Source organism: Monodelphis domestica, chromosome 6 (assembly GCF_027887165.1).
Source record: "Monodelphis domestica isolate mMonDom1 chromosome 6, mMonDom1.pri, whole genome shotgun sequence".
NCBI lineage: Eukaryota > Metazoa > Chordata > Mammalia > Didelphimorphia > Didelphidae > Monodelphis > Monodelphis domestica.
The window spans coordinates 182,346,033-182,367,018 of NC_077232.1; the positions used below are offsets into that span (position 1 = coordinate 182,346,033).

The following is a 20,986-nucleotide window of genomic DNA, read 5'->3' on the forward strand; positions in this document are numbered from 1 at the left end:
AATGTTCTTCATTTACTCATTCGCCTCTTCCAGCACTTAGGACGGTTTTTCATTTCTGTGTCTGTGACCATCTGAAGGAGAGCAAATGGTTTTCACCTTAGTCTTCTTTCTTCTGAAGACTGGTGAGCCAGTTGGCAAACTGGTTTTCAAGCTTTGTCTGGAGGAAAAAGGCCTTCTATTTGGCCCAGTTAAAGTTTTCAGATGTTTTAGTGGTCATATATATATATATCTAGGCACTGGGATTGAAGCTGATATTGTCAGTAGCTCCAGTGGAGGCAGCTGCCTTTATCAAGGGAACAGTACCTTCTCTGCTACGTATAAAGAGAGAGATTTCTAGAGTACCCTGGGTTAACTGACCTTCTGAGACTCACTTAGTCCCTATCACAAATGACTGTGTTAGGACTGAGAGCTAGGTCTCCCTGGCTTAGAGGTTAGCTCTGTATTCACTAAGTATCTATCTGTCTATCTGTCTGTCTGTCTGTCTGTCTATCTATCCTTCCGTCCATCTGTCTGTCTATCTGTCTATCTATCTATCCACATACCCACATATCATTTATACACTGTGAATAAGCAGATGGCTTTGATGCCAGGAGGACCTGGGATCCAGTCCTGACTGACCCAAGGTGGCTGATTAATCCCAGGCAAGTCTCACTCATATTAGTCCTCATGACACGATATCTCTTAGTTACATGTTTTAGTACAAAAATGTCATAGAAGTTGATTACAAAGTTATTGTAAGGCTTAATAATAAATGGCAACCAACACGAGCACATGTATTTGGTTTACACCAAAAAACACTAAAGAAAGTTGATCACTATCACATACACTGCAGAGAAAATGCTGCCTGCATGAATAGAAGGCATTTTCTCAACGTGGACTTCCCTATGCCGATGAAATTGTAGGTCCAGCCTCTCTACTATTCCCTACATACAATGGCAATGCACCTGCTGTAAGATTATTTATAACATTTGTGTTTGAGGAAAGTTAAGAAAAGAGGCAAAGTAAATGACTTTTTTTTATTTCAGAAGGATACTTTTTATACTGAGCTTATTTGTTTTGCCAGGATGTCAGTTGGAAAAGGCTTCCTATTTTTTTCTAGCAGCGACACACCAGATACATCTCCTGAGACTATATCAATAAGCATCTATATAGCAAATACTATGTGAGTAATACCCTGTAAAATCTCTCCCATATGAAGATATCATCAATTTATTCTTAAAATAGCAGCAACATTCTTAAACACCCCACAAATTGTGAAATACAGCTTGGTTCTTGCTGGTATACATGAGACCTTATAGCAAACTACTTCACGGAAGGGAAAAAAAAGAAGAACCCTGATAGGGTCAGTATTTCATGAGGTCCCAGCAACCATAAAGATTTATAATAGAGAGGGACTTGAGAGGCTTTCCAGACCAACCTCTCATTTTATAAAAATGGAAACTGTGACAGAAAAGCATATTGCCCAGAGTCACACAGCCAGACAAGTGGCTGAGGCAGGTTTTGAATCTGGGTCTTCCTTATTCCAAATCCTTTATCCACTATGACATGCTGCCTTCATGACAACAGTGAATCACTTACATGCATGTTTGTGCACATGTCTGTGTATTGTTGACAAAGAATATGTAATTGTAGGAATGACAGTTAATCTTATGACATTAACTGAAAAGGAAAGAGGGAGAGGAGAGATTCGGACAGAGACAGAAACAAAGAGAAAGAGACCAAGAGAGAAGGATAAAGAAGAAAGGAAAGCAAAGGAAAGGAAAGGAGAGGGAGAAAATGTTCAGTATAGAGGGGGGAAAGCCTCAGATTCAGTCAGTAGCTTGATGAGCTTATATACTGAACTTTGGAATATGGAAAGAGTAGATGAGAAGACAGATAAGGTGTGCCCCTGGCAGCAGATGCATCATAAAATCAGACTAGAAAGGTCTTGTGGGTTATCTGTTGCAATCCTCCCACTTTTCTGATGAGACAACTGAGGTGTTGAGAGCTTAGCTTATTTTTCTCTATACCCGCAAAGGTAAAAACAGTGAGAATTCAAACCCAGTTCCTCTGATTCCAAATCCAAACTCTTTCTATTTTACTGAGATGCTACTCATTTAAGTAACCTGAAATAAATGCTATGCAGAATAGATTCAGTCCTTTAAAGTTTTATTAAAGCAAAATTCTGTATATCAACTTCTAATTTCTTCATTTATTCCCATTAAGCATTTGAGATTTATTCTTGGAAGGAGCTGAAGAGAAAAAATGTAGAAAAGAAGAGGAGAGTGCCACCAGGTCATTCCACAGCTCACTCTTTCATAGAAGTAAAGACTTCTATATCACTTGAGGTTAATGAACCATTTTTGGTATGGCAACCCTATGAAGGAAATGGCAGAGGTGTTGTCAGTATCTCCATTTCACAGAGAGGGGGCTTGCTGGAGGCTGCAGAGTGCACTGAAAAATGGCAGGTTTTGGAGCCAGATGACCCGGGTTTGAATTCCTAACTCTGCTACTGGTCACCTAGGGTTTCTAAGTTGTCACTTGGATTCTTCATTTGTAAAATTAGAAGCTGAACTAGATGACCTCTGAAGTCCAACTGAGACCGGAATCTGTGGTCTTTGGACACCATGAGGCTTGGTATGAGCCGTCTTCTAACTCCACATTCAATACTTTTTCCTACTATACACCAGATTCATTCTTGGCCAAGTGGTATCTAGGGAGTTATTTTTCATCATACAACACTTCTTCCTATAAGCATTATTACTCAAGTCAAAACTAAACAACACTCATTACTGCAATCCCCTCCTGGGGGATCTGATTTGTGTTTTCTTTTTTTTAAAAAAAAGTAGAAAATAATTGGAAAAAAAAAACTTAAGTTGAAAAAACCAACATGCTATTATTTTCTTTACCTGTCACATTAAGATACAAGGCTCCTATAAAAGAACACATGTACATAATTTACTGTATCCATGAATTGTGATTAATTCTTACTTTCATTTATTCTCCAACAAACTTTCCTAATCAAACATTTTCTGCCTGTATAAGTGAATATATTAACTTCAAGAAAATGCTCAATAGTTCTGATCTTTTCAACTGTGAGACCACTTAAGCAGATAAAGCATTCTATAAAATACACATACAGAAAATCATGCTATTTAAGTGACTAAAAAAACCTTAGATGTGATTTAATGAAGGCTGCCACTTGGCAATAGGCCACCACCTCTTTCAAGGAAGAGAATGGTGAGCGAAGGCTAGTGCTCATTAATCAATGAACAGAAACCTAACTTTTTCCACCCCTACTAAGCACTACTACTAAACAAATGGTTATTACTGCTATGGAGCTGAGAATAAGGCTAATTTTATTTTTATTCCACTGCCATAGCTACTAGCACTTTAAAACATGTTTAGAGAACTGATCTAAAATTGTTTGAAAGGTTTATGTGAACAATTCTCTCTTTCTCCTGGGGAGGTACAGCTAAGGCACCTTACTGTATACAATAGCACATTAGCTACCATTTAAAGTTTAAAGAACATAATGTATTATTTCAGCAAATGCAGAGTTCTACCTAGTGGGTGGAACCTACCTCTTTGCCATTCAAAATGATTTTCCTTAACTGATACCCTGCTGACCCAGAAGGGGAAAAGAATATCCACACAAGTGACCTGGCAGACCATGAAATTAAGTTTTTCAAGTTTCTTAAGGCAGTGTTTGAAGTATATTAGGGTCAGGAAAAGAGACCGATCTCTTTTTATTGTATGCTATGCTTATCTTTTGAATCGATATATGGAAATAATAAAATGTTATATTTTTATTAAAATTTTTATGTAAACTGCAAAATGTTCAACTTTGTCTTTTACTCTTGATCCAAATTATAAGGGAGGGGCAAAGTGAAGAGGCAACAACTGTTAATGAGTTTGAATCCTACCCAATCTATTCAATGAGCATTTATTTTAGCAACCATTGGGTGCTAGGCACTTGCTACTGCAAAGACTAAAGGGAAAATAGTCCCTGCTCTTAAGGAGCAACAATTTATGGAGAAGCAGATGTAAAATATTTATAATGTAAATGCAAAGTAACAGCTTAAGACAACTAAGTAAATAAGGGAGTCAGCAAGTATCTCATGTAAAGCATGCTATTTTAGCTAAAATTTCAAAGGGAATAAGTGGCAACAGAGATAAGGAATATGATCATATCCAAGAGGTGGATTTTCGTGCATTCTTGGAAAATAGAAAATAGGTTAGTTTGGTCAGAATGTAAATTGTTTGGAAGGGGAATAAGGTTCATTAAGATTGATTAAGGTAGGTTGGAACCGGGTTACAAAGAACTTCAAATCCTACTTGTCAGCTGTTTCAGTTATATCTGACTCTTCACGACTGCACTTGGAGGTTTTCTTGACAAAGATTTTGGAGTGGTTTGCTATTTCCTTCACCAATTACATACTAGAGTAGTTTCTTTTTTCTCTAAGAGGTAACAGGGAGACATTGGAGCTTCCGGAGCAGGGGAGTGACAGAATCAGATTTGTGATTCAGGATTATCAATTTGGCAGCTGTGTAGAGAATGAATTGGAGAAAAGATGGGCTTTAAGGAAGAGTGATCATTAAAGATGTTATTGTCATAGTTCAGGTGGGCTATCATTTGTCCTTTGCTCTGGACCTGATTTTTTACAATGGCAGTTTCAATTTAATATTTGGACTAAAATCCAAAGATTTATATATTACACATATGAGAATCTACTACCTACGCGTTGGGCTTAAAGAGGTGAGAAGATGAAGGCTTGAATGAGGGAAACATGGACAAAGAACAGAATCTGGGGTTATGAAGAACTTCAGAATCTATTGAAAACTACAACTGAATGTTTATAAGCTGTAATTATTGCAAACATTTTGCCTTATACTGAGTCTAAATCTTTCTCTCTGGGTGATTTCTGCTGAAGGCTTTTATTTTTAATTCTGCCTTCAGGAGATAAACACTTAGAAGAACCCTTTAAACACCCAAAGATTGCTACCATGTTGCCCTTCAGCTCCAATAGTCCAGGTGTGTGTGTGTGTGAGCATTAGTTCCTTTAAGCTATTCTCCTATGGCAACACTGTCTTCAATGTCATCAACATATTGTTCACCTGCCTTTAGAGATGTTCCAGCTTAAAAAGAGACTAACATTGCAGAACTGGGAACAATTCATTTATGGTCTGACTAGGGCAGAGATATAACACAATTATCAGCTACCCTGTTTTTAGCCTCTGAAATCTTGTAACATATTCTAAGGTTATGCTTTCTTCTTTTTTGGCTGTTGTTATACCTTTAACTCATATTGAGTAAAACTTCCAGTCCCCCCCCCCTCCAGGAACTTTCATGAAGGAAAACTACCCATCCTAAACATGGATTCTGTATTCTGAATGCAAGTATAGGATTTCGTGTTTATGCCTCTTAAATATGTTAGATTTGATGCATCAAGGAAATTGTTGGGGGGGCAAAGATTCTGGGGCTGGCTTGAAGAAATAAATAAGTATCTTTTCACTCACTTGCATATACCTATAACTTTTTTTTTAAGAGATAAAGTATTTTATTTCACATTGACAAAGAAAAGGCCTACAATGTAGTATCCGCATCAGTTTCTAAATCTCTAACAGTATTTTAGGTTGGCACCGACTACCATTTGTGTGCAACACAGCCAAAAAAAAGCTTTAATAAAAGGAAAACAAACATTCTACATCAAGAAGATTATAGTAATCCAGTTAAATAATAATAAGTTTGCATTCATATATTACTTAGGGTTTAAAAATCACTTTAGCAAGAGTTTTAGAGTTTTGGGAAGTAGGTAGTATAAAAATGTTATCTGCATTTTACAGATTAACCCCCCCCCAAGATGAGTAATATGTATGACTTGGTCAGTACCACATAGTTAATTTATCAGTAACAGGATCTAATCCTAAATCCCCAAGGTTTCCATGATCAATGAAGCCCTGTCTTTTTGTGTCATTTTAAAAGGCAGAATTAGAGATGAAGAATGGAAATCATACAAAGAAACAAATTAGGGAGGGAATCTAGTAAACACCAGAATGATAAGGAATTGTTTTATTTCTAAGGAAGTAGATTTATAACACTAGATTCAAGCAAAGACTAGAAGAATATTTGCTAGATATCCAATCCAATCATTTCAGGGTCTTGTCCAAATTATACAGCTGATGAGGATCAAAAGCAAAATTTTAACTGGAATTTGCCTCAGTTTTCTAATCTATAAAATGGATATTTAAAAAAAGGGATTTTTCCCATAAGGGAAAAAGTTGAAATAGATGAGATCTCTAAAAGAACCTCTTCAACCCTTAGATTATATAAATCTATAATTATAAACAATTCCATTTAAAAATAAACAACATAAAATGAGGTTGGTAAATTAATCTTCATTATAAAATTAATCTTCATTATAGTAAGCCTGGAACCACAGAAAATTTTAAGACTGGAAAAGAGCTAGCTAATGTCACCTCTTCAATGTATCCTGATATTAGTACAGAGATGTCTTCAATAATATGTTGTGACAACCTCATATCTCCTCCATTGGCAAATATTCCATCTCCTCCTTTCTGTAGACACTCAAGTTTTTTGAAAGTGAATTGATGTGCATTCCTTTTCCTCAAATTACAAATTTAAGTTAATAAACATTAAATAAATAATGTAACAAAGCATTAGTCAAATATATGTAAATAAACATTATATAAAATTATTTTTGTATTATAAGAAATTGTTATAATTGTATTCTATAAACTACAAATCATAATTCTGAAAAGATAATTACTAACAATCATATGTATAAATTGAAAAATTAATAAATTGCCAATGGGGGTAAATATTTCATATTGAGTTAATTTCAATAAACTTAGGTTTTAATTTGTTATTTAGTTTTTTTAATAAAGGCACAAAGTCCAAGATTTAAAAACAGTTTCTTATTTAGTTTCTTTTTGCTCGAGGGAGAAATAAAATCTCATCTATATTTTCAGAAATAAGAAAAGAAACACTTATTTTTGTACTTCGGACACAAAAGTAATTGTATATAATACATCATAACTTGCTTATATATTGTAATCTTTCTCAATGTCTTAAATAAAAACATTCTTCACTAATGTGTTCATTTTTAGACTATTTCTCTAAGAAAAAATAAGTTTTAATAGTTTAAATTAATGTTAACTATCTGCTTAAGGTGTTTTATTTTCATGTCTTATTGCTATTGGTCATATAGTTCTACTTTCTATTAAAGCAATTTTCTAAAAATGCCTATTTCTGCTAAGAAAAATGGAGATCAATAATGAGAACCAGAAACCAGAAGATCCTTCTGGAGACATTTTAACTTGAAATTAGTCCTATTTCACTCCAAAAGCTTTAATATTTCTATACCTGAGAAAAATCTGTATTTTCCTTAGTAAATTACCTTCTCAAAACTGTAGAAGAACATAAAAATCAATACTTAAGATTGCTATGTGAAATTTATTTTTGTTTCTTCCAGATTTTTATTATAAGCATTTAGGTGCTGTGGCACAGCAGAGAGAGAATATTAGACTGGAGTCACGAAGATTCCAGTTGAAATCTTGCTTCAGATCCTTATCAATTGTGCAAGTTGGGCCAGCCCCTGAAATGATGCCCACCTCAGTTTTCTGATCTGTAAAATGGATGTAACAATAGTTATTACTTCTCTGGATTATTGTGAGTAACATATGAAATAATATGTAAATATTTTATAAGCCTTAAAAAGGTCAATAAAGTTAGTAGCCATTATTATTTTTTCTTAACCCAGTTCATAAGATTCTAAGGTCAGAAATTCAGAGCTGGAGGAAATCTTGGAAGCTTAGTTCACTGTTTTCTTTTTACAGTTGAGGAAAGTATGCCCCAGGGAGGCTAAGTGATTTGCCACAGTCCATATATATGAAGGCAGGGGACCAGGACCTTGTGCCACTTCTGCTACTTTTAACATTCCTTGGTAGGCCTCTAATTTTCCATCTATTAAATAAAACAGTTTGGAATGGATGGCCTTTGAGAGTCTTCCAAATCTAAAGCTATGATCCTATGAACTGAATTTAGTCCTCTTTAATATTATCTAATCTTATTTTTACTGGGATTCTAATTTTTGCATAACTTTAGGTCATATTTTTGAGCTCTTATGTCATCCTAGTAATTTACGACTGAAAATGATTAGATAGTATAGCACAAGAAAATCTAATCCCCATGATTTAATTAGGCATTGGTTTATAGATTAAATAATTCTATAGAAAAGAAAAAAGACAAGGTAAGATGTAATATTTTCTTACTACCCTTGGCACAACTGAAAGATGTTAGTTAACTTTCTTCTGGTTTTTAAGGTTGGTCATAACCAAATGACAAAAATTATCTTTTTTTCTCACTCTCTCTCTCTCTCTCCCTCTCTCTCTTGGTTCGAGAGATTGGCAGTTTTGATTCAAAATGGTATTTAAATTCAAAGATTTTCTTGCCATTACTTTTGAGTCTCAACTATGAAATAGGAATCCACCTATATGTTGTAAAGTCTAGGATTTGAGTAGTAATGGTAACATTCCCAGAATTTAACCTAAAAAAGGTGCAATAATTGATTTGTTTTTTAGTCATGCCTGACTCTTTATGACCCCATTGGGGGTTTTTTTGGCAATGATACTAGAGTGGTTTTCCATTTCCTTTTCTTGCTCATTTTACAGATGAGGAAACTGAGGCAAACAGGGTTAAGGGATTTACCAACAGTCACAGCTAAGAAGTGTCTGAGGTCAAATTTGAATATAGGATGACTTCCTGACCCCAGACATAACACTCTATCCATGGCACCACTGAGTTGTCCTTGGTCCAACAATTGGTAGAATTCAAAGAACAAACAAATATATGGAGTCAAAGGATTTAGGCTTAAGTTTTGTATTCCTAATCACTACCTTTGTGATCTTGGTCAATTTACCTTTTGAGCTTCATTCTTTCCATCTTTAAAATGTGGGAGTTGAAAAATAAAGAAAATGAGGGGGTTGGAGTAGATAACTTCTAAGGTCATTTCCAACTATAAATGTACATGATTCAACTTGGTTATTTGTATGCCCTAAGGAAACATTAAAGAAGGCCTTTAGTAAAGAAAATACTGATAATTTTCAACAAACTAAATATGAGCTTTATGATACTGCTATAACATATATATGTGACCTTGGGCAGGCTATTATCTTGCTGGTCTACAGTACCTTTATCTAGGAAATAAATATTTAGGGCAATATGATCTAAGATCCTTCTATATCTAACTCATATAATCTCAAATACTATATTTTTTGAGAAATGAGATCTATGGACCAAATTACTTCTCTTTATCATCTTTATCATTTATTTTGAGGAGAAATCTGATCAATATGTTTCTTATAATCTGCTTGAGGCACTTATGTCATTTTAAGTAATGTAAGAGGATCCTTCTATTGTGTAAACTGAAAATTCCTCACACTTCCTTGTTTGTCTTCCATTCTCTGATGTATGTAAATTCAAAGTTGATTAGCAAGACTTCTCATTCAGGAAGGTGATGTCTTTGTTGAATGCAAGTTTACAGTCAACAGATTTCTAAGCAGCACTGTTTATCAAAGATTTTTCAATTAAACTAATCCCCAGGCAAAATGGAAACAGAGCTATGTGCCATCTTCGAGTTGAATTCAAGTGCCAACTTACTACTCTCTAGACCCTTGGTGTTTGGGATGAGGATGGATTAGAGAAATTATGGATACTTTTTTAGAATTCTAAAAAAGAAGTTTCCTGGAATTGTTTGTATGCTTTTTTCCCCCCCAACCTCAGTTGCTAAATAGCAATAACCTTACTATGTTCTGTAGGAGAAGAGCTCCAATTGAATTTAGAAGTACACCATACTAATGTCCCCTTTCCCCCACTATAGCGTATTCCTAGGTATATGCAAAAAAAAAAAAAGACCATATTAGGTTCTCTCTCCCTCCAATTATAGCACTCCCTCAGGTAAAAGAGCTGAAAACCTGGAGTCTGAGCTTTAAAACAAAAGAAAAAAAATTCATTCAAATTGCCTCCTTGTGATGAGAAACATCTAATAGTATGCAGGAATTTCTTTGGCTTGGAACACTGGCAGGTTTTTTATTTGCTTCTTGTTAAAACATTAATGCTTTTCGACTTTTCCAATCATTAACAGTTTCATCTTATGGTTCCCTATGGAGTTACAAGCTGATAAAATTGTTCACTACTCCTCAAACAAAGAGCTAACATTGGAGAGGCTTCTCAATAAGAGTTTCAGAAAAGGCCTTTTCTATCACCTGATGCTTTCCCCCAATCTTTCAATTCTGTTTTGTGTGATACTTAGAATCTAATTCCCAGGTAGCTACAGCAGCAACAGAAAGCATTCTACCTACAACTAAGACTAAGCTACTGTAAAACTTTATTACTTTTAATTAATGCAATCCCCAACTGTGTTAAATCACTCTTCTAAATCTTAGAGGAAATATTTCCAAGTAAGGAATTCCTGTTCCAGCATCTTATTTCATAGTCTCGGGTTTTTTTTTTTCCCTTTTCCTCAGGTTGTTTCTGAACAGGTAGAAAAATAGTTTTCTTGCATTCTACTGCTATGAAACAGATTCTTTTTGGACATGTAGCTGATACAACGAACACATGACCTCAAATGAGGTCTTCATTTTTCCCTCTGTGACAACTTTCGTCTTTCCCTACATCTTTCATGTCATCACATTTTGTCACTTGTTCAGGGTCAGTCTTTTATTATCTTTTTCTATTACCACCACCCTTTGCAAGCACTTATTTCATATCAGGATGCTGTAATAGCCATTAATTTTGTCTTCCCACTTTTATTAACTTGTCTTTTTCTAATGCAATTCAACATAGTTGTTCCAGATTAAGTTTCCTAAAATGCTATTTTCTTTACCTAACACTCTAGGGTAGGCACCTACAAAAATTCCTTATATTCTAAAAATAAGTTTAAAACTTTTCATTCAGACATTCAAGACTTCTCATAATCTGAATCCTCTTTACTCACTTGACTAATTTCTTTTCAGTACCTATTACTGTGACAGTCAGGACAATCTCTTTACTATGCACTATACAGTCTTCTCTACCACCATACATCCTTCAAAGAGTAAATCACAAAATCACCCAGACTGGAATCTGATACTAGAATATCTTAAATGGGTCCTTACTGTATCGAGGAAACCCTTTTATACATCTACAAATGATTCACTATCCCACTGTCTATGGTTACTATGTCAAAACATTTCATTCTTCCTCTGTCTTCCATGGCACTCTTCTCCCTAACCCCTCAGCAAAGGAAGACCTGATGCTTAATCCAAAAAAAAATTGTGACCATCCTCTGAGAGCTCTCTCTTCTCTCCTGTTACTCATCTCATATCACTTAGAAGTCTCTCCCCTACTCGCCCCTACCTCTGTTGCTAGTCCATCTTCTACCCTTGTGTCCCATGAAGGACTGGCCCCTTTCTCCTTTTTTTTTTTTGCCAAGGCAATTCTTTCTATATGCACTCAAGATACTAATCCATCTTCTCCAGCAGATTAACCCACACTGTCATCCCAACTTCTTCACTAATGGTTCAATATTTCCATATCTACTGACTGCCTACAAACATGCTGCCATTCTCATCCTTAAAAAACCCCCACTTGACCCAGCCATTTCCTTTAGCTATCCTTCTAAATCTTTTCTTTAGCATGATTAAACTTGCTTCCAACTTCCTCATTCAGCTGAATGAAGCTTCTCTTTCCCAAGTTACCAGTCAATTCTTAATCACCAAATACAATGGCCTTTTCTCAGTTCTCATCCTTCTTGACCTCTATGTGGCTCTGAACAATGTAGAGGTGTTCAAAATTAACTTGAGATTTTTCAAAATGATGAGGACAATCCATAGGATTATGGATTACCAAACTACTAAGGCCATTTACAGTCTAATAAAACATTCCCTTCTTTTTTACACACGAAGGAATACATTTAAAGAGCTATGGTGTCTTATAGATGGTTTACAAGAACAAATGACAGAGATAATATTTGATACCAAGATTTCTGGCTTCCAAAGTTCTTTTGTTTATAAAAAGTCTACCAGCTAAAAAAATGAGTTTTTACTTAAAATACATTATGAAAAGTGGTATTAAGCTGAAGTAGTTAATAAAAATATTCTCATAAATAGGAAACAATCTTATAAACAACTTAATTGTGTTGTTGGTATCTTTATTAAGTTTCAAGGAATACTTCCCACATTAAGTGTATATTAATTGAGAATATTAAGCTATGGAGAAGCTCTTCAGGAAATATTAATTTTCTTTAAGCAAATAATTTCCCTTTTCAAAGTATTCCCTAATAATTTATTTCCCAAACTTGTTTTCTACTTCATAAAAGAAAAATTAATATGCCTTCAAAAAGTAAGAAAATCCCATAGATAATTAAAATCAACAAATATTTCTTGATATATGGAGAAAACAATGGAAGTATCCCATGTTTTGAGTGGATCCTTGATGATGAAATGATGGAATGACACAGACAAAAAGGGCCCAGAATGAGCTATTTGCTTTATTGCTGTGGGTTGGGCCAGCCTCCCACAGGGGATGGGGTCTTGGAGGTGGGCCGGTGTCGGTGAAATGATGGATGGGACACAGCTTTTGCATTCAACCCACAGCACAGGTTTCACAGGATAAACTGCTCCACTTTGGCTGAGGCCTGGCTTTATTTTACAACCTCATGATCACACATCTACAACACACATGTTTCTATGGAATCTAACAACAGACAGGAAGCCTAGGGAGATAGTCAATGAAACATTATTCCTAAGGGCAGGATCAGTGGGTAGAATCAACATGACCCAGATATAGGTTAGGGAATTCAAGGAACAGATTTTCCAGAAGTTTTTATGCCTAGAAAAGAGGGTCCTATCAAAGTGGGTATATAAGAATCCTTAGGTTTAATTTTCTAAGTGGACTCTCCTGATAATATACTGGTTGGACAGAGTGGGACATCTATATTAACCCTGCAAGCATGATGCTCTCATCAATAAAATCAAGAATTAGATTAGATGGCCTCTCTGATCTCCTTCAACCTCTAAACCTAAGATCCTATGTACTATTCACATTGTACTTTACCTGAGTTGTGTATTTGGTGCTAAATAAGAAGTATTACAATAAATGAGAAGCACAGAAGATCTAAAATATTCCTGAACTTTGAGGAGGAAGACTCAGATCACAAGGGAAATGAGAGTATAAGAATTTCTTCCTTAAAATGTTCAAAGTATTAAGTGCCCAATACATGTAATGCACCATCACCATGCTAGACACTAGCAATAAGAAGAAAAAATGAAATAATGCCCTGTCTCAAAGAGCTTAATATCACTGGGGAGAAGGCAAATAAGGTATGTATACACAAATAAACATAAAGTAGAATGTAATAGGAATGGGAGAGATACAAATTGCTTTAGAAAAAGTGTGAAGAGCAGTTCTACTTTCAGCTCTAGAAGACCCAGAGAAGGATTCATGGAAAAGATGATACCTAAGTTGGACAATAAAGGAAAAGAAGGATTCAATACATTGACATCCAAATGTCTGTTGGATGCCCTTGAATCTCAAAAAGGTTATTATCTACTAGAACTAGAAATGAGGAGGGAGTGTATCTAGTACAGGAGACAGTTTATGCTGGTGCAAGAAGGTGAGAGAAGATGAATTAAAAGTCCAACTTGGTTGGAATGTAGACTTTAGTACAGTATATAATGTGAAATATATCTAGAAAGGGAAGTCAGATCAGACTTTGGAAGACACTAAAATGAATGATAAGGTGTTTATATTCTGTCACAGGTAATTATGGAGGTACATAGGTAATTATAGAGGTATATTTTATTATATTGTTCTTATATAGTAAAAGGTAGTCATTAAAAGTTCAATTTGAGCAGGGGAATTCCAGAGTCTGGCCTGTGTATCAAGGAAAATTATTTTGACATTTGTGTGAAAAAGAATTAAGTTGGAAAAGATCTGGACCCAGGAAAACAAGTTAAACTCATCCAGGTGAGAGTTATTCAATAACCACTTATTTAGTATCTCCTATGCTCCAGGCACCTGGGGATACAAAGGTAAAAGCCCCTGTTCTCAAGCAGTTCACAGTCTAATTAGGGGCACAATATGTAAAGTACTATGAACTGGCATGTAAGAGTATGAGTGAAGTTGAAGGAATACATGTGAAAGATACTGGCAACCTGATGAGGTCTGAGAAGCAAGGGAGAAGAAAGAGTCAAAAAGGATGGAATAGTTTAGATAGAATGTTAAAGCCAAAGTGATCCAACTTCCTTATTCAGATGAGGAAACTAAGTCTTAGAGAAGAAAAGTCCTCAAAGCCCCATAGGTAATGAGTGGCAGAGCTTAGATTTAATTCTGTAGCTTCTGAATCCAAGTCCAGAGCTCTTTGTACTATGGCCCCTTGAGATTTTGATCCTGGGTCCCTGGGAATTGAGGTTCCATCAATAGACATGTGAAGTTAGGAGTATGCAGACTTAAGAGAAAGATTAGTTGGGGTTTTTTTTCCCCAGATCTGCCAAATAGGTGGTATGGATAGGGTCATCCAGGCAGACATGTCCAGCAGACAAGTGGAGATGGAGAATTAGAGCTCAGCTTAAAGACTGATGCTGGATACATGCACATAAACATATATTTGATTTTTGTATTGGCCCTCAGAAGTGAAATATGAAGCTAACAGCTTGTCTGGTGTCACTATTAATTCAGGCTAATGTCCTATACCTTTCAGATCTCAGAGCAATAAAAGCATAACTGATGACCAGCATGTTTGCCATGAGACACTGGAAAAGATTTTATCATCAATGTACTTACTAAGGCAGGAAAGTAGGCTTTGGTCTTAGTTAGGCAAAAAGTTAAATGACTCCTGGGAATTATAGATAATTAATGGTTATGGGTGGAATACCAATTTTATTTGATGAAAATCTATCCAAGGATACAAACTTTTCAAAAAGATTTGTTTCTCTGGACCATTTAGAAAACCAGGCTCTATTTCAATTTCTAAATGCATCACACATAATTTATATACTTTGAAGTTACAGAAACAAGAATAAGTGGTCTAAACAAGAGAACAAATGTAAATAAAGACTAAAATATGTACCTACACGCCTCAAATAATACAATAAATAATATCAGAAAATACTAAGGATATTAGGTCAATTTATAAAAAAACTGATCAGAATAAACAATTAAGTTTCAGATATAATTATTTTAAGGAATTAATGACCTAATTGAAGAAGAATGACCTAGCAGAGAGAAAAGAGTTCTAATAATAACATTTCCAAAACTGAAAAATTGACCATATGGAGGGTGTGGTACCAAGTGATGAAATATTGGCTTCTGGAGAAGTTCCAAAATATCATTAACTTTGAAAGTGATTTTCTAACATGCAGAAAAAACCTATTCAGGCAAAATCATGGAGATTCTACCTATCGGAAAAGTAGTTACTTAAGTTATCAAAGAAGTGAGTATTTAGTAAACATCGGATTCACTGTAGAAGAATTTTTGGTACAAAAACATATACCAGAATGTATCACAGATGTTTCAAGAGCAAACTGCAAACTCAAATTAATCTTTATTTCATCTGGTCATAACAGAAGGGATAGTGAAAATATCAATACTTGTAGTTTAAATGTCTGTTGGATGCCCTTGAATCTCAAAAAGGTTATCTACTCATAGAACCATGACATATATGTTTTACTAATGTAAATAATGTATACTCCCAGCATGATGTGAAATTCTTCACAATTTAGCCATGACCTACTTTTCTGGATTCATTTCTTACACACAGTCTTTGTTATTTCCACACTTTTCCAGTGACTGTCCTTCCCCATGAAATGCACTCCCTCTTCATCTCTGCCTTACAGAATTCCTGATACCCTTCGAGCTTGAGCTAAGAGACAATAGCCTTCCCCACAAAGCATTTATTGACCCTCCTATTGGAGGGTCTCCCATTGGAGAACATCTTCCCTCTCCTAAGCTACCTTGTATTTCTTTTGTGTTTGAATACTTATATATAAACATATATACATATATTTCTGTGTATATTTATTCTAGATATATCCATATATGTTTGTATTGCCTTCTTCATTAGAATTTAAATTCCTTGACAGTAAGGATGGGATAATTTTTTGTCTGTATATGACCAATACCTAACAGTGCATACCAAAAAGAAGGAAATTAATAATTCCTGTTGACAAGTATTTAATAAATTTCTGTGGAATTTGTTTAACCTTGCAGAATTACTGAGTCATGAAGACTACAAATCCATCAAATCAGTTCCCTGATTTTACTTATTCTATGAGAGATAGTTAGTTTTCTGTGTGGTTTTCATTCATTTGAAGGTTCTAGTTGTGAATCTAAGTCAGGCAATTAATACAGTAGTTGGATAAGATGATTAAATTGATTCCTTTTTGTTCTAAAAACATATGCCTTCAGGATGGCCTCAATTGCAGGTACTAACTTATTTCTATCATCACATGATATCATCCTGGTTAGTTATTTTTTTAAAAATGAATTTGTCTTAATATGATTTGAAGATTTAGTTTCTCCATTCTGCAATATAATTTTTATAACTTCAAACTTAGACATCTGTATGACAATAATATTTACAGAATAGTACATATCTGACTCAAATAGAAAGGCTTATCTGTGAATGGATTATGGCCCAAGAATGGTCACCTCATCCCAGAATCGACATATTACTCAGGCCATATCATCTAATTCTATAAATTTAGTTGATCTAAAGCCAATTTGGATGGTATCATGAAAAAAATTAAAATCTAAAGTTAGAGTTTGTAGGCTTAGTCAACATGTAATTTCTTAAAACTGCAACTAAATATACATCTAAAAAATTCCTTAGGTTAATTACAAATCTTGATAAAGTGACAATGTCACATCCCTGTCAATCTTTTTCACTCATTCCTAGAAAAAAGTGGAACATGGAAACTGACATGAGATTTGTCTCACCTTACCAGGATTTGGGCACTATAGTCTTTCAGGCCTATTTCACCTAAATGTGACTTTAAATCATACAGAATTCTCATCTGTCTTCCCCCATCGGTACTTCTGGGACAAGTGGTAGTTATATCTGAGAAACATACAGACTGATTGTGGAAAATTGTGATAAAATAGAATTTTATATTTATCTAATATCATTCATTCATTCAAGTAGCTCAGAGTGAATTTCACATTTAATAGCCCAGGATTTGGCTTAAAACTAGACATTAAATAAGTAGGTTCTAATTATGTCTCAAACACATATTTACCTCATGGCTAGAGGGAAGTTATTTAATCTTTCATGTATTTCTTTTTTTCCCCTGGAATAATTAACTTGTTAAAAAAAAGTTGATGTTTTCTTGTGTGTGTCACATTTATTTCTAAACATCTTTCATCTTTACAAAATGCCATCTCTTATAACAAAAATTAAAAGAAAAAGAAAAAAAAAACGCAGTTAAGCAAAACCAACAATTGGATCACATCTGGCTATATATGTCATATTCCACACAATAACCCCCACCTCTAAAATGGAGGGAAAGAGGTACATTTTCTCAAATATATTTACTGGGAAGGGAAATGGAGAAAAAGAAATAGAAGAATGTCAAAGATATATTTCTCTTATTTCAAAATTTTGCCTAGGGCCATCTTTGATCTATAAAGAAGACAAAATTCTCCTTCCTCTTTTCATTACCTCTAGTTTCTAGTGATTCTGTTCTAGTGATTATTTCCTATTTGTCCTATACGTATCTTCCGTGTACATAGTGGTTTATTGTTGTTTTCCCCACTAGACTATATGCATTCTCTCTCTGTGTATCCATCCTCAACATAGAACTTGGCAATAGTATTTACTTAATAATGCTTTCTGACTCTATGATTGAGCTATGTTATCCTGAATGATAATACATGAGGGTAGAAACTGTTAAAACTTTTGTGTTTGTAACTCTAGTCTATGGAATATATTCAATACTTAAATGCTAACTGATTAAATAATGAGGAAAATGTAGACTTTTGTGATCTGGAATGTGACCCTAGAAATCATGTATAATATTTTCTCTCAAGTAAAATGTTTCTTGAGTATAGGCTATTCATAAATGGGGGATTGCTTATATAAAGAAAATTTAAATTTAAGCAAGAAAAAATAATTCAGTATTTTTCACCTTAATTATAAATTTTTGTTTTGAGTCCAACAGAAAATTCAACTTCAAAACAATGGAAAAATTTCTTTAGAAACTTTCCTCAAGAATCATAAGGCATCATGAAAATGTGTTATGATTAGTAGAAGCACAACTGTACAATTACAGTATGTCTTCTCTACAAAGATGAACATCAAGACATTTGGAGTTTTTATTTTTCTCAGGAAAATGAATTGTCTCTTCAGAGGCTTGACAGAATGAACTTGTTTAATTTTAATTTTGAGTTAAAGTAAAAGGCAATGGTGATGCCTTATGATTCTTGAGGAAAATCAGTTCCTCCTTAAATTTAAATTTTCTTTATGTAAGCAGCTCAGAACTGTGAACAGAGTGCTAGATCTGGATTCAAAAGGCCCTTCATTGGAATCTCTGTTTTGCCACTGACTGCATGAGCATGGGAAACTTATCAATTTCTGCGGACCTTAGTTTCTTTGTCTGTAAAATGACAGAGTTAGATAAGATCACCTCAAAGGTCCATTCCATCTCTAATTCTATGATCCTATTATCTGTTTCTTTTCATTCTAAATCTGTGATCCAAGATTATTATCAACACCATCAGAGTTAGTTCTTACCAGGTATTTTTTTCTGAGGCAGTCCTTGAAGAAACTGCCAGAAAACTAATAAAGAAAGAAAATACTTATGGTCAAACAAACATGAACTTAGGCTGCACAGCAAACTATTTATTAAACTACTAAATATGCAATATGGGCTTTAATACATTAACAATCCATTTTCATTTGCCTCTAAAAATTTTAACTAAAGTCTCATTCACCTTCATGGTCCTTTAGATGTTCTCCTCATTCCTTCAGTAGAGTGGTAGATACGCTAGCAAATATGTTTGCTGACTCAATACAACAAACTCTAGCTTTTAAAATAGATGTTGTAGTATAGAAAGAATAGCTTTAAAACACCACAAGAGTGAAAAACTACTGAGACTGTAATCACTGGTAGGGTCATATTCAAATAATATTCCATTTATTCAAGATGAACTTAAGAGTGAAAGGCATTTTTCCCCTTTCAAAAAGCATGAATGAAACAGAAGAAATATTTTTGACTGGCTGATCAAAGTTAATAGTTTAAAAGTTTGCCCTTTATTTAAGGATTATTCAATAGGAAGCCTCCAGGTGGATTTTAGATAAGACTATTCATGGCTGACAAGTTAGTTCAAAAATATTTCTAAAGGTTTTCCAAAAATGCTGAAGAATTTACTGAGCAAATATACTATATGTGAGAAAAAATAAATAGAAAGGAACACCCACAGGAACATTTACCTTCCACTGCTCTTTTGAAGAAAACTTTGCAGCTGCCACAGGTCACCACTCCATAATGACATCCTGAAGCCTCGTCCCCACACACCAAACATATTTTAGAAGGTCTTGAGGATGTAGTTGAAACACTTCGTAAAGAAGAACTGGAAAAATAAAATGAGTTTGAAATTATATGAAATGTAACATCATGAGATAATTGTGAGACCCATAAGACACCCACTAGCTGTGTGAACCTAGGAAAGTCACTTAACCCTGTTTGCCTTAGTTTCTTCATCTGTAAAAGAAGCTGGAGAAGGAAATGGCAAATCAATTCAATATCCTTGCCTAGGAAGCCCCACAGATAGTTTTGGCATGCTATCATCCAATGAACCAGTAATTTTATCTACTTAATGTAATCATGCAAATGAAGGTTTTGTGATTTAACTCAACAAATTTCATGTGTTTATTGATTTTTTGCTTAATAAATATACAATATTAAATTTGTCCAAAGTGGCACTCCTGCAAAGTGACTTTATATAGGTATACTGTAAGTAAAACTTCTGAATTCCCAGTAGACACTTCAAATTCATATGCAAAATTAAACTCATCACACAGTCCATTCCTCATAACTTCTTTATTTCTGTTGATGACATGAAGCTTAGAATCTTGAGTCACTTGATTCCCTCTTCAACACCACTCTCATTAAATCAAATCTCATACCTGTTGAATCTATGACCACAGTATTACTTATATTTATCTCTTTATTTCTATTCACACTGCTATTGACAGTTCAAGCTCCCATTTCTCTTATCTAGATTATTTTAAGAGCCTCCTAACTCATTTCACTGCCTTTAATTTCTCTCTTTTTCAATCTATCCTTCATTCAAATGCCAAAATAATCTTATGTCAATCATTTGCCCCAAATCCTTTAGTGACCTTTCAATGCCAGCTTTAGCCTGATACTTAGGCTGTCTACAATCAGATGTGACATACCTAGTTTGCCTTATTTCATAATACTGCATTTTGTGTATTCTGTATGTCTTCCAAACTTTGGCTGTTCTTCAATCTTTTTCTCCCACAAGTCTCATTCCCACAGAACATCCCCCATGCTCATCTTCTCTGCCATTTGAAATATTCTAACTCTCACTTCTTATGCAGATGAATCTGGATATGGTACTCATCTCTTTCCTAAGTTCTAGTTCCTAGTCTCTAATTGCCTGTTGGATGTCCCAGAGATATTTCAACATATCTAAGAACTCATTCCCTTTGCCCTTGCCTTATCATTTACCTAATCTCTGTCAATGCTATCACTTTATTTCCAGGTACCCTGATTTGCAACCTTGGAGTTACCTTTCACTTTCACTCACCAATTCTAGCTCCTCTATTCCTTAAACCCAAGCCTAATTAGTTCTAATTTACTTCTTTTTTAATTAAAAAAGAAAACCTTACCTTCTATTAGCTCCAAGATACCAATACTAAGTATTGGTTTCAAGGTATAAGAATGGTAAGGACTAGGCAATTGGGGTTAAGTGACAGGATCA

The 20,986-nt window shown here is 34.6% G+C and overlaps 1 protein-coding gene across 3 annotated transcripts in view; it reads right to left on the reverse strand.

Annotated features, from left to right (window-relative positions):
* Positions 1–20,986, reverse strand: part of NR3C2 (nuclear receptor subfamily 3 group C member 2) — a 411,230-nt gene that overhangs the window by 154,758 nt on the left and 235,486 nt on the right. For 2 of the 3 annotated variants that reach the window (XM_007496254.3, XM_007496252.3), the window contains exon 3: positions 19,458–19,609. In XM_007496254.3, the coding sequence (XP_007496316.1) occupies positions 19,458–19,609 (152 nt within the window). The remainder of the gene's footprint in view (positions 1–19,457; positions 19,610–20,986) is intronic. The other variant, XM_001366781.4, reaches the window with a different exon arrangement.